The following is an 11,803-nucleotide window of genomic DNA, read 5'->3' as shown; positions in this document are numbered from 1 at the left end:
GCACCAAAGACGGATTGCGTGCTCATGCACGTTCGCGCCAACACATGATAGCCGCGAACTACCTAAGGTAGCCTCAGCATATGTGCACGCGCATAGGCGTTCGCCGGTTAGCAACGCCAGTGCGCCTGCGCAGGGTATTGAGTCCCTGACAATAACAATATTTTGTTTTTAGGTAGTGCCAAAAAAATGTAAAGTGTTAGTTCACCTTTACAGAACAACTATACATACTCCTCAGCCCCCCCCCCCCCCCCCGGGAATGCTGAGCTGTCAGTGACCATGCAGTTGGTCCAGTCTGGAGAGTTGAAATCCCCGCTGTGCTCCCTCTTCTCTGTGCAGTGCTGGACCAGAGTGATTCACTGTGCAGGCACTCACCAATCAGAATTGCTATGGTCCATCCTGGAAGCCCTGCACAAAGAATATGTAGAAGAATGGGGATTTCAGATCCCCATACCACTGCGCCGGTTGCCTGAACACCAAAAGCTCAGCATCCCCAGGTAAGTACAGTGGGGATCAGAGGTTTAGGGAGGGTGTACGAGGTTAGTTCACCTTTTCATTTCATTCATTCAAAGGTGAACTAACACTTTAAAAAAGGGTTTTATTCAAAACAAATATTTACTTTTATCCATTACCCACTTTATCCACACTCCCACTCAGGGGAGGACTGGGCCAGGGGGCAGGGGGGCAATTGCCCCTCGGGCCACTCTGATGCCCTATAAAAAGGCTGCACTGCTTCTGCCACAGACATGCCTAAAGGATTCCTGGTGAAGAGAAGTAAAAATCCCCCACCACTGACCTACTAAGTGTGGGATAATGACAAGGACAAAGCGCAGCCCTCCCCCCAACATGGATGGTGTAAGCTGTGTCTGAGCAGAGGCCGGTTCCATGCCCCACTGGAGACTCTCCTCCTCCGGCCAGCCCCGACCGAGCTGTCCCAGCTCCCCCAACCACCACTGCTGGCCAGGTTGGAAAACCAGATTTGGCCATTGAGTAGAGAGTACCTGGAGTGGAGCTTCAGCCTTGAATGGGGATCAGGAGGAGGCCAGAAAGAGAGAGAGTGGGAGGGGGGCTGAGTCGCTGCACAATGGGCCTATGGTATGTACTTGCCCCCTGGGCTGAAAGTTGCCAGTCAGCCCCTGCTCCCACTTAACGGCAACCACTCCCACATCAGTACCTGGGCCTAAAGATTGGCTGCCAAGGCACCTGAAACTGCTTGGGTTGTGGAGAAAAGACGACCCCCCCCCCATACTTGGAAATACCAGGCATTTCAAAGAGTTCCACAGGTTGGCAGTTGGTGAGTTTGGGGAAGGTGGGTATCAGCATCAGAGAAGGTGGACTATCCAGCTTTAGTTATGGCTTCCTTTGCTTCGATTTTGGGATCCTCTTCATTGGAAACATGTTTCAGGAAACATAAGGAGGCCAAGATTGCTAACCACCTTCTTGCCTGTCATGCAGATCCTTAGGCATTAATATGATAATATAATATGATAATATAATATGATAATACGAGTCACTGACCCGTACCAGTAGCAGATCAGGAGTTCTGCCTAAAAGGGAAACCAAGCTGAGATTAATGAGTAGGCTACCATTGTTGATCTCCTTATGTAAACACTCGTTTCTTGGCTGTCTGTGGTTTCAATACCTTGTGAACAAGCGTACAGCAAGTGAAGCCAGAACTGCTGAATTATATATATTCAGAAGAGGTTTGGCAGACCACATTTTTTTTTTTAAGCACAGGTGTCCTTTAATGTATAAATAACCAATTCACTGATACAGAATTTATTGTCCTTTAATTTTTTTTATTTATTTTTTTTGAATTGTGAATGTTATCATTTTAAAGTATATATATATATGTACTCATTGCAGCGCTTCCTGTTTAGTGGTACTGCACAATGACTGCTTGTCTTCAGGTCAGATCTAAAAACAATAGATTTGGTATAATGTAACAAGTGGGCAAAAGCCACCCCGAGAAAGGCAGACAGATCTACGCATCATCGAACTAATCTTTAGAACCAGACATTATTGATGTCTGGTGACAGCAGTGCATGTGCACTCATCTGAAAGGAGACTAGAACTCAAATTGCTAGCTGGGTGGAGAACTACATCATTTTTTTATATGCAATATTTCCTATTTATCTGAAAAAAAAAAAAAAAGAAAAATGTTGTTGAAAATGTTTTTTTTATTTATTTTTTTTGGTTCCTACCCTAATAAATAAAGAGAAAATTTACAAAGCTCATTGTACATTCCTGTTAATAGCAAAACTGTTTTTTCTTTTGCAGGGTGCGGGAGAAAAAAGACCTTCCAACGACCTTGGTAAAAAACCCAAGAACCAGAAGAAGAAGAAGAAAAAGGACCCCAATGAGCCCCAGAAACCTGTCTCTGCCTATGCCCTCTTTTTTAGGGATACTCAAGCAGCCATCAAAGGACAGAACCCCAACGCCACCTTTGGTGATGTGTCCAAGATTGTTGCATCAATGTGGGATAGCCTGGGTGAAGAACAAAAACAGGTAAATTCTTCTAGATCTAAACTACTTTAGCCCCACACTGGAAATATTATAACTGATGTAAATTAGAATCATGTGCTGAAGAATGGATCATATGTATGTGTATAAACCTTGGAGATACTATGAGGTCCCAAAATAAGCATTAGATAATACTTAAAGGGGGGTGGAGGAGCGATCATTCTAGTGAAGAGCAGGGAGTATTATTATTATTATACATGATTTATTTAGCGCAATGATTTTGCCAAAATTAGATTCAAATTTCACCATATTTTCTGCTTAGATCAAATTTACTTGACAAAATTATACTTATAAGAAAATATTGCCTTGTTCTTTGTTTCTTTAGTTTTTTGCATTTTATTTCTACTGTACTCTTTTTTCTCACAGAAAAAAATACAAAAAAAGTGAGAAAAAAAAATAGCTGACAAAATGCACAAAAAAAGAGAGAAAAAAACGACCCTCAGGGGACATTTAAAGAGGTTGTAAACCGAAAAAATGTTTTGTTTTTTTTTCACCCTGAAAGAGAAAGACATAATGAGCATCGCATACTTGCTCATTATCAAATACTTACCTTAGAACGAGCCCCCGCTGTGCCGCCAGCTTACCTTTATGACGGACGACATGTCCAGTCGCTAGTCTTCCGGGATCGCGGCATACGGCCATCTGGTGACGTCACTCCCGCGCACGCGCGCAGGAGCCGATGGTCATGGCACGGGGCTCTGAAGAAACGGCACGAGCGGTCGTTCCTTCAGAGCGCATGTGCCAGTGACGTCACTGGCTGCTTGTAAGGTAAATATCTCCTAAACAGTGCATGTTTAGGAGATATTTACAGTACCTATAGATAAGCCTTATCATAGGCTTACCTATAGGTACAACTTGCAGAGGAGGGTTTACTTCCTCTTTAAAGCCAACTGTGCTAAAATAAACATTCTTTGAACAATATGGGGCTGCCACTGTGGACCTTTTTTGGAAAAAGCTATTTGCCTTGCTGTTATTCTGGCCTGATACTTTCTGACTCAATGATCTAGAAGAAGTACGGATATAAGGAAAGTCAGCATCAAGTCAGAAATCTTTATCTTAGATGTTATTTTTGGGCAAGTGACCTAAATTATTGACATCGGAAGGTTAGTGTGACAGCCTTTACAGGAAACCTGCTCTAAAAGGAACACAGACCTTACATTGTTGACTTTTTCCTACTGAAAATGTTAGTTCCCTGGCTGTCTCTGGCCACATTAGTTTGAGACACCGACTTGGAACAAGCGTTTAGATTAGGAAAGTCGGAGTGAAGTCAGAATTACGGATCTGTCTACTCATTTCAAGCCGTTGTCCCATAAAGTACCACACTGGGGTGACTTGTCAGGCGACCTGGTCGCCTGACAAGTCGCCGTGGGTCGCCTGCCATAGAGTAGCACAGGACCCGTTCTAATAGGAGCGACACAAGTTGCTCCGACTTAGAAAAAGGGTCCTGTACTACTTTGGAGCGACCAGCATTGACTTCAATGATATGAAGTCTGTGCATGCCGCTCCGTGGTCGCGGTGCGAGCTGTGCACCGCGACTTCACAGGTCGCCCCGGGAAGTCGGGTTGCCTGTATGTGAACCGGCTCTAAATCAGCATGACAACCAAGGAGCTGGTACCAGTGGCAGCATTCCTACTTCTTCAATACATGTTTTGTTTAAAATAAAAGGTTAACTTCTTTGGTGCCTAATAAAATGTCATCTATGTGGAAGATCCACCAATGAGGGTCCCATCTTTCCAACGTAAAACGGAGAACCACCAGCACAAAGCATCAGGGGTCTCTATTTTTTTAAAATCCAACCAATCCACTGTTTGCAGAATGCTAAAAGACACTATAAGGCTACCACTGCTCAGAGCTGTCTTCCTTCATTATGATGCAACCCAACCATGAAACCATTGAGTAGTGTCAGCTGAGTGGTGACAGCTGGCTGGTGGCTTTATTATGAGCAGTGAGACCTCTACCATTCAGCAACAAGGGGCTTTTCCACTTTTTGTTAAACATTCTGTTTAAATGTTAAAACCACTGTAAGTAACATTATACTGTACCTTGTGTATAAAAACTGGAAGAAAGGAAAGCAGAGATAATCTTCATAGCGACCAACCACATTTCAACCATAATTGAATTTGTTTTAAAAAATATTTTGATTGCTGTAGGTTTTTGGTAATCTCTTCCAGTTTTTATGCACAAGTATTTGGATAAATAATAACATATTCAGGACATTGACAAGAAAGTAGTATACTCAATATACAACATTGATTTTTCTTATTACAATTTGTGTTTATTGCAGGCCTACAAGAGGAAGACTGAGGCAGCAAAGAAGGAGTATTTAAAGGCTCTTGCAGCCTACAGGGCAAGCCTGGTTTCCAAGGTAAATGTCGGAAAAACTTTTAACCTTTACGCTACAGGACTTTTCCATAAAAATACACTCATTTTTGTCAAAGACATGTAGCTAAATACATTTTGGCCTAAATATATGACAAAAATTGAATATATTGGACATTTTTTAACAGTCAAAGTAGAAAATGACAATTTTTCGCAAACTTTTTGCTTATTTTTTATTAATATCACATAAAATAAAAAGCGAAGAGGTGATCAAATACCCCCAAAAGAAAGCTCTGTTTGTGGGGAAAAAGGGACATAAATTTAGTTTGGGTACAGCATTGCATGACCATGCAATTGTCAGTTAAAGTCACGCAGTGCCAAGTTAAAAAAAAGTGGCCTGGTCATTGAGCAGCAAAATCTTACGATCTTAAAGTGGTTAAAACAGATAGATTATAGAGATATATATGTATATCTGAACTATAATCACAGATTATATAAAGTATCTTTTGTGGCCATTAATGTTTTCAACAGGAAAATTATTATTTTTTTTTTTTTTGGTGTGAATTTTTGTTTTTGCACTTTAGTGCATTTATTAACCATCAACCTCTGTGCATACTTAGACACACGTGGGCTATTATCTTGTTTTTGATCTAAACAAGTATTAAAGTTGGTACTTCTGCAGGGTGACAAATGCTATCGGTACTTTCACAGGGTGACAAAGCATTAGGTTCTTTCAAGGGGTAGCAAATGCAATTGGTACTATCACTGGGTAACAATTGCCATTGGCACTTCCACAGGGTGCCTGTCTTTCCATTGCAGAGACAAGGCTGTTATTGTTTATTTGCGCATTTATAAAAAAAAAAACATATAAAATTCAACATAAAAAACAATCTGAAATAATTTCAATGATTATATACGTAAAATGTGAAATCAGGGTCTGATTTTATTTATTTGTCTTTATTTAGAGCTACACTGACCAAGGAGAAGCCAAGAATTCTCAACCCAACCAGCCCTCAAAAATGATTCTCCCAAAACAATCCATGTATAACCTGCCCCCACAGTCCTCTTCCCCCTACCCAGGCCTTGCCTCTTTTCTGTCTCCTGCTGAATTGCAAAGTTACCGTGGCCACCCTCACCCCAGCCTTTCCCGAACCCTCAATGCCAAATCAATGTTGCCCAGCCTTAGTGCCTCTCCTCCGCCCCCTTTCCAGATTAGTCCTCCCCTCCACCAACACATGCGCCACCCTCCCAGCTCTCTCCTCAATCAGTCACTGAATATGCAGCAAGTACAACAACCTTCCATCCTCCCCTCCTCCATTGGACTACAGTCACCAATGAGCTCATCTCCCACAGGTCAACAGGTGAGACTAAAGATCTTAAAGCTTACTCTTTTTGACTAAAAACTAATCAAATTCAACCTGACATTTTCTAGTTGTTATGAGCAATGTAACCACTTTTTAATGTCCTGTGTTTAATATAATATGCATATGGAATACATGTCTTTCAATATTTATAAACCCTCTGGTATTTCTTCACAGTTCTTTTGATTTACTATCTCTACTAGTATGTGCTTACATTTTGCAAACTGAAAATAACAACTGTCCTTTACTTCTTGCCACTAAGTTGGACCACTTGCCATATTACTGGCCCACCCTTATAGAATGCACTTCAAACTAGCCAAGCGTGGTCCAAATTTTGTTTAACCAGTGGCTACTATTTAAGAAATCAGCTGTCCTATTGACTATCCTTATATGTGTCTGTTGCCACATGTGTAGTTCCGCACAAATGTGGTCCCCAGAGTTAGTGGGCTCAAATTTTAGGCCTAGGTGGGTTCTGATGGGTTCAGTCACCTACTGCCTTGTTAAATCTACTAAGGGACTCCAGAGGTAATATCCCTGTACCATAGTTCCCAGCGGTGTTCCTGCAAACCTTGGACACTCTTTCACTTGACACTTCCCTCTCCTCCTGTTATATTCTTCAGCATTTAAAGTGAAAAAATTACCCCTTGTAATTACTATGGTAGAACTGTGAACTAAAGCACAAAGGTCTCACCATCAGAGTCCTTGAGGAATTTAGGAAACTATTAGGTTGAATAACTCTTTAGCATGTTCTAGAAAAAGAAAAAAAAATAGCTGTCATATCTGTATTATGTAACTATTTTTCCATGTATCCATCTACTAAAATGGAATGAGGCCAACAAATAGTTATCTTGTCCTATTGTTTCATTTTAGTTTGTAGAACTGTCTCCTGCAACATACCATAATTGTCTGTTTTTCGCAATTGTCCCCAGGACTTCTCACATCTCCCGTCAGAATTTTCAAACAATGTTGGCCCACGATCCCCAGCCTCCTCCAATCCTCAAGGAAGCACAGAGTGGGACAATGAGTATCCCAATAGAGAGTGTGGTATCAATCACTGCAAGTGAGTATTTGGGGTTTACTGTTTATAACAATTTTCTGAGAACCAAATAGATGGCTTTCCAGACTGTAGTTTGTTGCCTATTTAGCAATGAACAACTTACACTACAAGAGCAAATGTTTAGATTCAAAACACAGTGAATAATTGTAGAACCCTATGCAGTGATAGACACTGGGGTTGATTTACTAGAACTGGAGAGTGCAAAATCAGATTCTAACTTCAGCTTGTTTAAATAGGCTTTGTATTAAAAAAAAAATGGAAGCTGACTGGTTTCAGGGCAGAGTTGCACTAGATTTTGCATTATCAAGTTTTAGTAAATCAACCCCAATATGTCCTATTGGTTGCTGAATGCATATTATTTTCATTTGATACATCCTCACCATCAGGGCCGCTGATAGGGGGGGACCACCAGCCCTCTTGTAGGGGGCCCGAGCACACAGGGGGGCCCACACAGAGAGGGGGATTAGTGATGGACAACAAATACAGAAATCTTCCCCCAGCACCTGAATCTGATCTGTCCCTCTCCCTGCTATCAGCTTTTATCTGTTGAGAAAGAGACAGTTGTCCCTCACTAATCCCCCTCCCTTGTGTGGGCCCCTCCCTCCCAGCACTTATCTCTGCTCAGGAGTTTATTTGTAAATTGTAACTTTGTTTCTCTCTCTCTGATCACTGAGCTCCAATTGCCCAGCCTGTATATTTTTCTCATCTCATCTTCTTTTTTATTTAACATAGTTTTTTTTTAGATTTAGCAGGAATTATGCGAGTTATGTTATATTTGTGTCTGATTTTGTTGTAATTTTAGCTAAATATATCTTTAATATTTTATTGGGGGGGCCCTGCCAGGTAGTCTGTACGGGGCCCCGCGATTTCTAACAGCAGCCCTGCTCACCATCCACCTTGACCACTGGCATTCCACTTGTTTGTTACTCGAAATGACTCCTATGACTCCTAAGACTCAGGTCTCCCTGTCTTCAGGGTCTATTGCCTTAAACTATACCTAATTGTATTACTATGCACATAGGATATGAAAGTGTTGTCTTAGGCTAAGCACTGTGATAGAAAATCTTGTAATCTATAAGCAAAAGAGAGAAGGTTAGAGACCAAAAAAGTATTCTTACCTTTCCTCATGGTAAGAATGACCCTGATCATAATATAGGAATGAATATACAGTATATTCTCTTTACAAGCACCAGTAGCAGGGAAAGTTTGTCTTTTGATCCCCTGATCCCCAAACCACTGCTGGCCTCTTTCCCATACTGATTGCCTCTTCACTTTAGTGCAGCTACCTTAATTGCTAATTACAGATAAACAATACATTTCTTAGGTCAAAGATTATAGATTGATTTATGAAAAGTGAAATGAAACCTAGTGCAAAGTGGATGTCCAAAGGAATAAATCAAGTCCATCTTTCATGAAAAGCAAGCAATCTGACTGGCTACTAAATTAGGCCCCTCTGCTTTTGCTTTGGTATTCCTAACTCAGCCCCACCATGACAGTTGCAGGGAAGAGCTGGCATTATACATTGTAGAATGGAAGTGTTGTGGTAATATTCTGTGGAGATGCCATAGGTTGAGCCATCGGCAAAGGAGGGTAGTTTCAAGCTTCAACCCCTGCATAAGGATTGCTGTTTCCTTCTTAGTAGGCCTTGTTTTTACCCCATCTCACCTCCACTTCTTAAGCAAAAATGTATTACAGCAGAGACAAAAAATTAAGTGCAAAATGCAATGTAAGTCCTAATTACACAAGCTGTTTTAGCTGTGTGCTGCTCAAATATATATATTTTAAAAACTCTAGCCTCCTCTGGTTCTGTTCCATCTGCCCTTCTGCTGTCCACTGTGTGTCTCCAAATTTTTATTGAAGGGCATTGCAGAAGGCACACTATTAATCGACTTGTGTACAACCAGCGTATTGGGTTTTTCCCAAATGACTTGTGCCACAGGCTATAAACGGCAACACTAATCATTGTGTTCTGTAGGCAGGGAAGGCTTCCTGCCGGTGGAACAAAATAACAGAACAGAAGGGATTTCCCTATCAACACTGACTGTGCATAGATTGCATAATCCATGACCTGTCTTAGCTCTGCCATCACCATGGCCGGTGTTACCACTAGGCGAACTAGGCAGCCACCTAGGGCGCACTGCCACCTAGGGCACAGCCATGGCCAGTGCCACATTCCTCTCCTGTCACCTCCTCATCCCCAGTGGATGTCACCTCTAGAGAGGGGGGCAGTGTGTACAGGAAGGGTTGTGTAGGGTTAAATGGGGGCAGTGTGTATAGGAAGGGGGGTGTAGGATTAAAGGGGGTGGAGATTTAAAGGAGGGCAACGTGTGCAGGAAGAGGGTGTAGCGTTAAAGGGGGAAGCACTGTGTGCAGGAAGGGGGGCAGTGTGTTCAGGTAGGGAGTGTAGGGTTAAAGGGGGGGCATTATGTGCAGGAAGGGGGGCAATGTGTACAGTTTTTTAGGGGGGGTGCAAGTAGCTGGTCTTGCCTAGGGCGCAAAATAGTCTAGAACCGGCCCTGGCCATCACAGAGCACTAGAGTAGTAGGGCAGAAAGTAGCATTTTCACTGAGTGTAAAAAAATTAAAAAAAATGTATTTCTGAGCGAAACTTCCTCTGAAATTATTACATTTAGGAATTTGGGACTCTGAAAGGTATGAGATTTCACCTGGGCTTAAATTCTCCAGCATCTATCAAAACCTCAAATATCTATTCAGGTGATCTGCATTTTAAAACTTTTTTTTTTTCTTTTTAAGTTTCTAAGATTTTTGCTTGTTTATTTCAGCTCTCTGCAAGGGGACAAGCCACTCTACCTCACCTAGAACCACAGACGTACTTGCAAATGAAGGCTGAAGGAATGGACATTTCAGAGAGTCTAAAAGCACTGGACATATAGAACAAGAATGGCATGGTCACCAAGACAAGCAGACTTAAGTGGTTGTTTCTTCTTAAGCCTCTGAAAAGCGGCTTTGTTTGCAGACGTGTACTTGGTGAAGCAAGCAGCCAAACCCCCGTAACTTGTAGAGATCAAAATGGACACCTCTTACCGCCTCCTTATTTGTTACGGAAAGCATGAAGATGAATAGTCTGTGAGAGGGGGACTTCCCTTTCAGAGCTCATCTGGGCATATGTAAAGAGGTTTGTGAATATTGTAAATTTGATATTTCCCCACCCCCCCCCACCAAAACAAATACTGGTTTGTATAAGGGGGGGGCAGTGACAAATACCTAAATAAATTGTGCAAATATACAAAAAAAAATCTGAAAATACAAGGTGATAAAAAAATAAAGAAAAATGTAATTTGTTGAATAGTTGTAAGTAGATTTATCATGTGGTTTAGGACTGTGCTAAAGACATCTTTACAATTTTCTTTTGTGTATAGAAATTAAAGGCGTAGCTTACTTTATAGTAAAGGCATTTTATATTAATTGTAGCACATTTTTTTAGTTATACATAGGATGTGTAAAATACTGCCAAATGTTTTTTTTTTCCTTATGTTTTATTTTTACAGCAAGAAAATAATTTCTATCTGTGCTGAGTCATGAAGTTATTCTATTTTTTTTCAGTCATAATTTCACCTTATTCTAAATGTTGACAATTTTATTTATGGGAAGAAAAGAAAATACAAAATGGATTTCTGATTTAATAATAAAACTGCTTTTTTTTATGTTTGGATCTGTGCTGCTCTTTCCCGGGCAGGCAAAATATTAATTTTGTTTCACGATTGCTTATTTGATTTTTCTTTTTAATAAAACATTTGAAAAAGTGGCGCCACATTGGAGTTCTTATTTTGTCTTTTTATTATTTTATTGACATTACAAAAAAAAAAATTATAATAATTGAAACAAAGCCATACAGCATTATACAAGAAATAAAAGAAAAAAAAGTTAAAAAATAAATTATAGGAAATAATAACAGTTTATTCTCAGGCAATACCCAAATTCATCCCCAAACTTTCCTCTTCCTCTAGATCAGGGATATACAAGCTGTGGTTCTCCAGCTGTTGCAAAACTACAAGTCCCATTATGCCTCTGCCTCTGGGTGTCATGCTTGTGGCTGTCAGTGTCTTGCTATGCCTCATCGGACTTGTAGTTCTGCAACATCTGGAGAGCCACAGTTTGCATATCCCTGCTCTAGATTATGTCCCAGCCTTTTCCAATGTAGTGAGAAACAGATTTTATTACTCTGACATCACCAAGCTTGTAAAATTCTTAGTGGGGTAGCTGCTGCAAGCTCAGTCTCTATTAATATGGGCATGTTTCCAGAACTACATCTCCCAAGAGCGCTTTTTCTGCACACTGTATGTGGGCTGGCTCTTTACCACTTCAAGACCTGTTTCACCCCCTTCTTACCCAGGCCATTTTTCAGATTTCAGTGCTGTGACACTATAACAGCATGCAACACTGTACCCAGATGAAATTTGTATCTTTTTTTGAGCCCCGGTTCACACTTGTGCGTGTGCGGGGTTCGCATGTAATGTCGGAGCGCACTGCTCCGACATTACATGCGATCGGCTGTGTGGTGCGAGTTTAGCCATACAGTTTGTATG

General features: G+C 41.1%; 1 protein-coding gene across 4 annotated transcripts in view; it reads left to right on the top strand.

Annotated features, from left to right (window-relative positions):
* Positions 1-10,435, top strand: part of TOX2 (TOX high mobility group box family member 2) — a 213,330-nt gene extending 202,895 nt beyond the window's left edge. For all 4 annotated transcript variants that reach the window (XM_082273034.1, XM_082273035.1, XM_082273033.1 and 1 more), the window contains 5 exons: positions 2,278-2,505; positions 4,805-4,885; positions 5,805-6,200; positions 7,130-7,260; positions 10,040-10,435. In XM_082273034.1, coding sequence (XP_082129160.1) covers positions 2,278-2,505; positions 4,805-4,885; positions 5,805-6,200; positions 7,130-7,260; positions 10,040-10,076 — 873 coding nt within the window. In that variant the 3' untranslated portion in view covers positions 10,077-10,435. The remainder of the gene's footprint in view (positions 1-2,277; positions 2,506-4,804; positions 4,886-5,804; positions 6,201-7,129; positions 7,261-10,039) is intronic.
* Positions 10,436-11,803: the final 1,368 nt, after the last annotated feature.

This window comes from Pelophylax lessonae, assembly GCF_965119305.1.
Source record: "Pelophylax lessonae genome assembly, chromosome: 11".
Classification (NCBI taxonomy): domain Eukaryota; kingdom Metazoa; phylum Chordata; class Amphibia; order Anura; family Ranidae; genus Pelophylax; species Pelophylax lessonae.
This window is presented reverse-complemented; position numbering and strand designations above follow the sequence as displayed.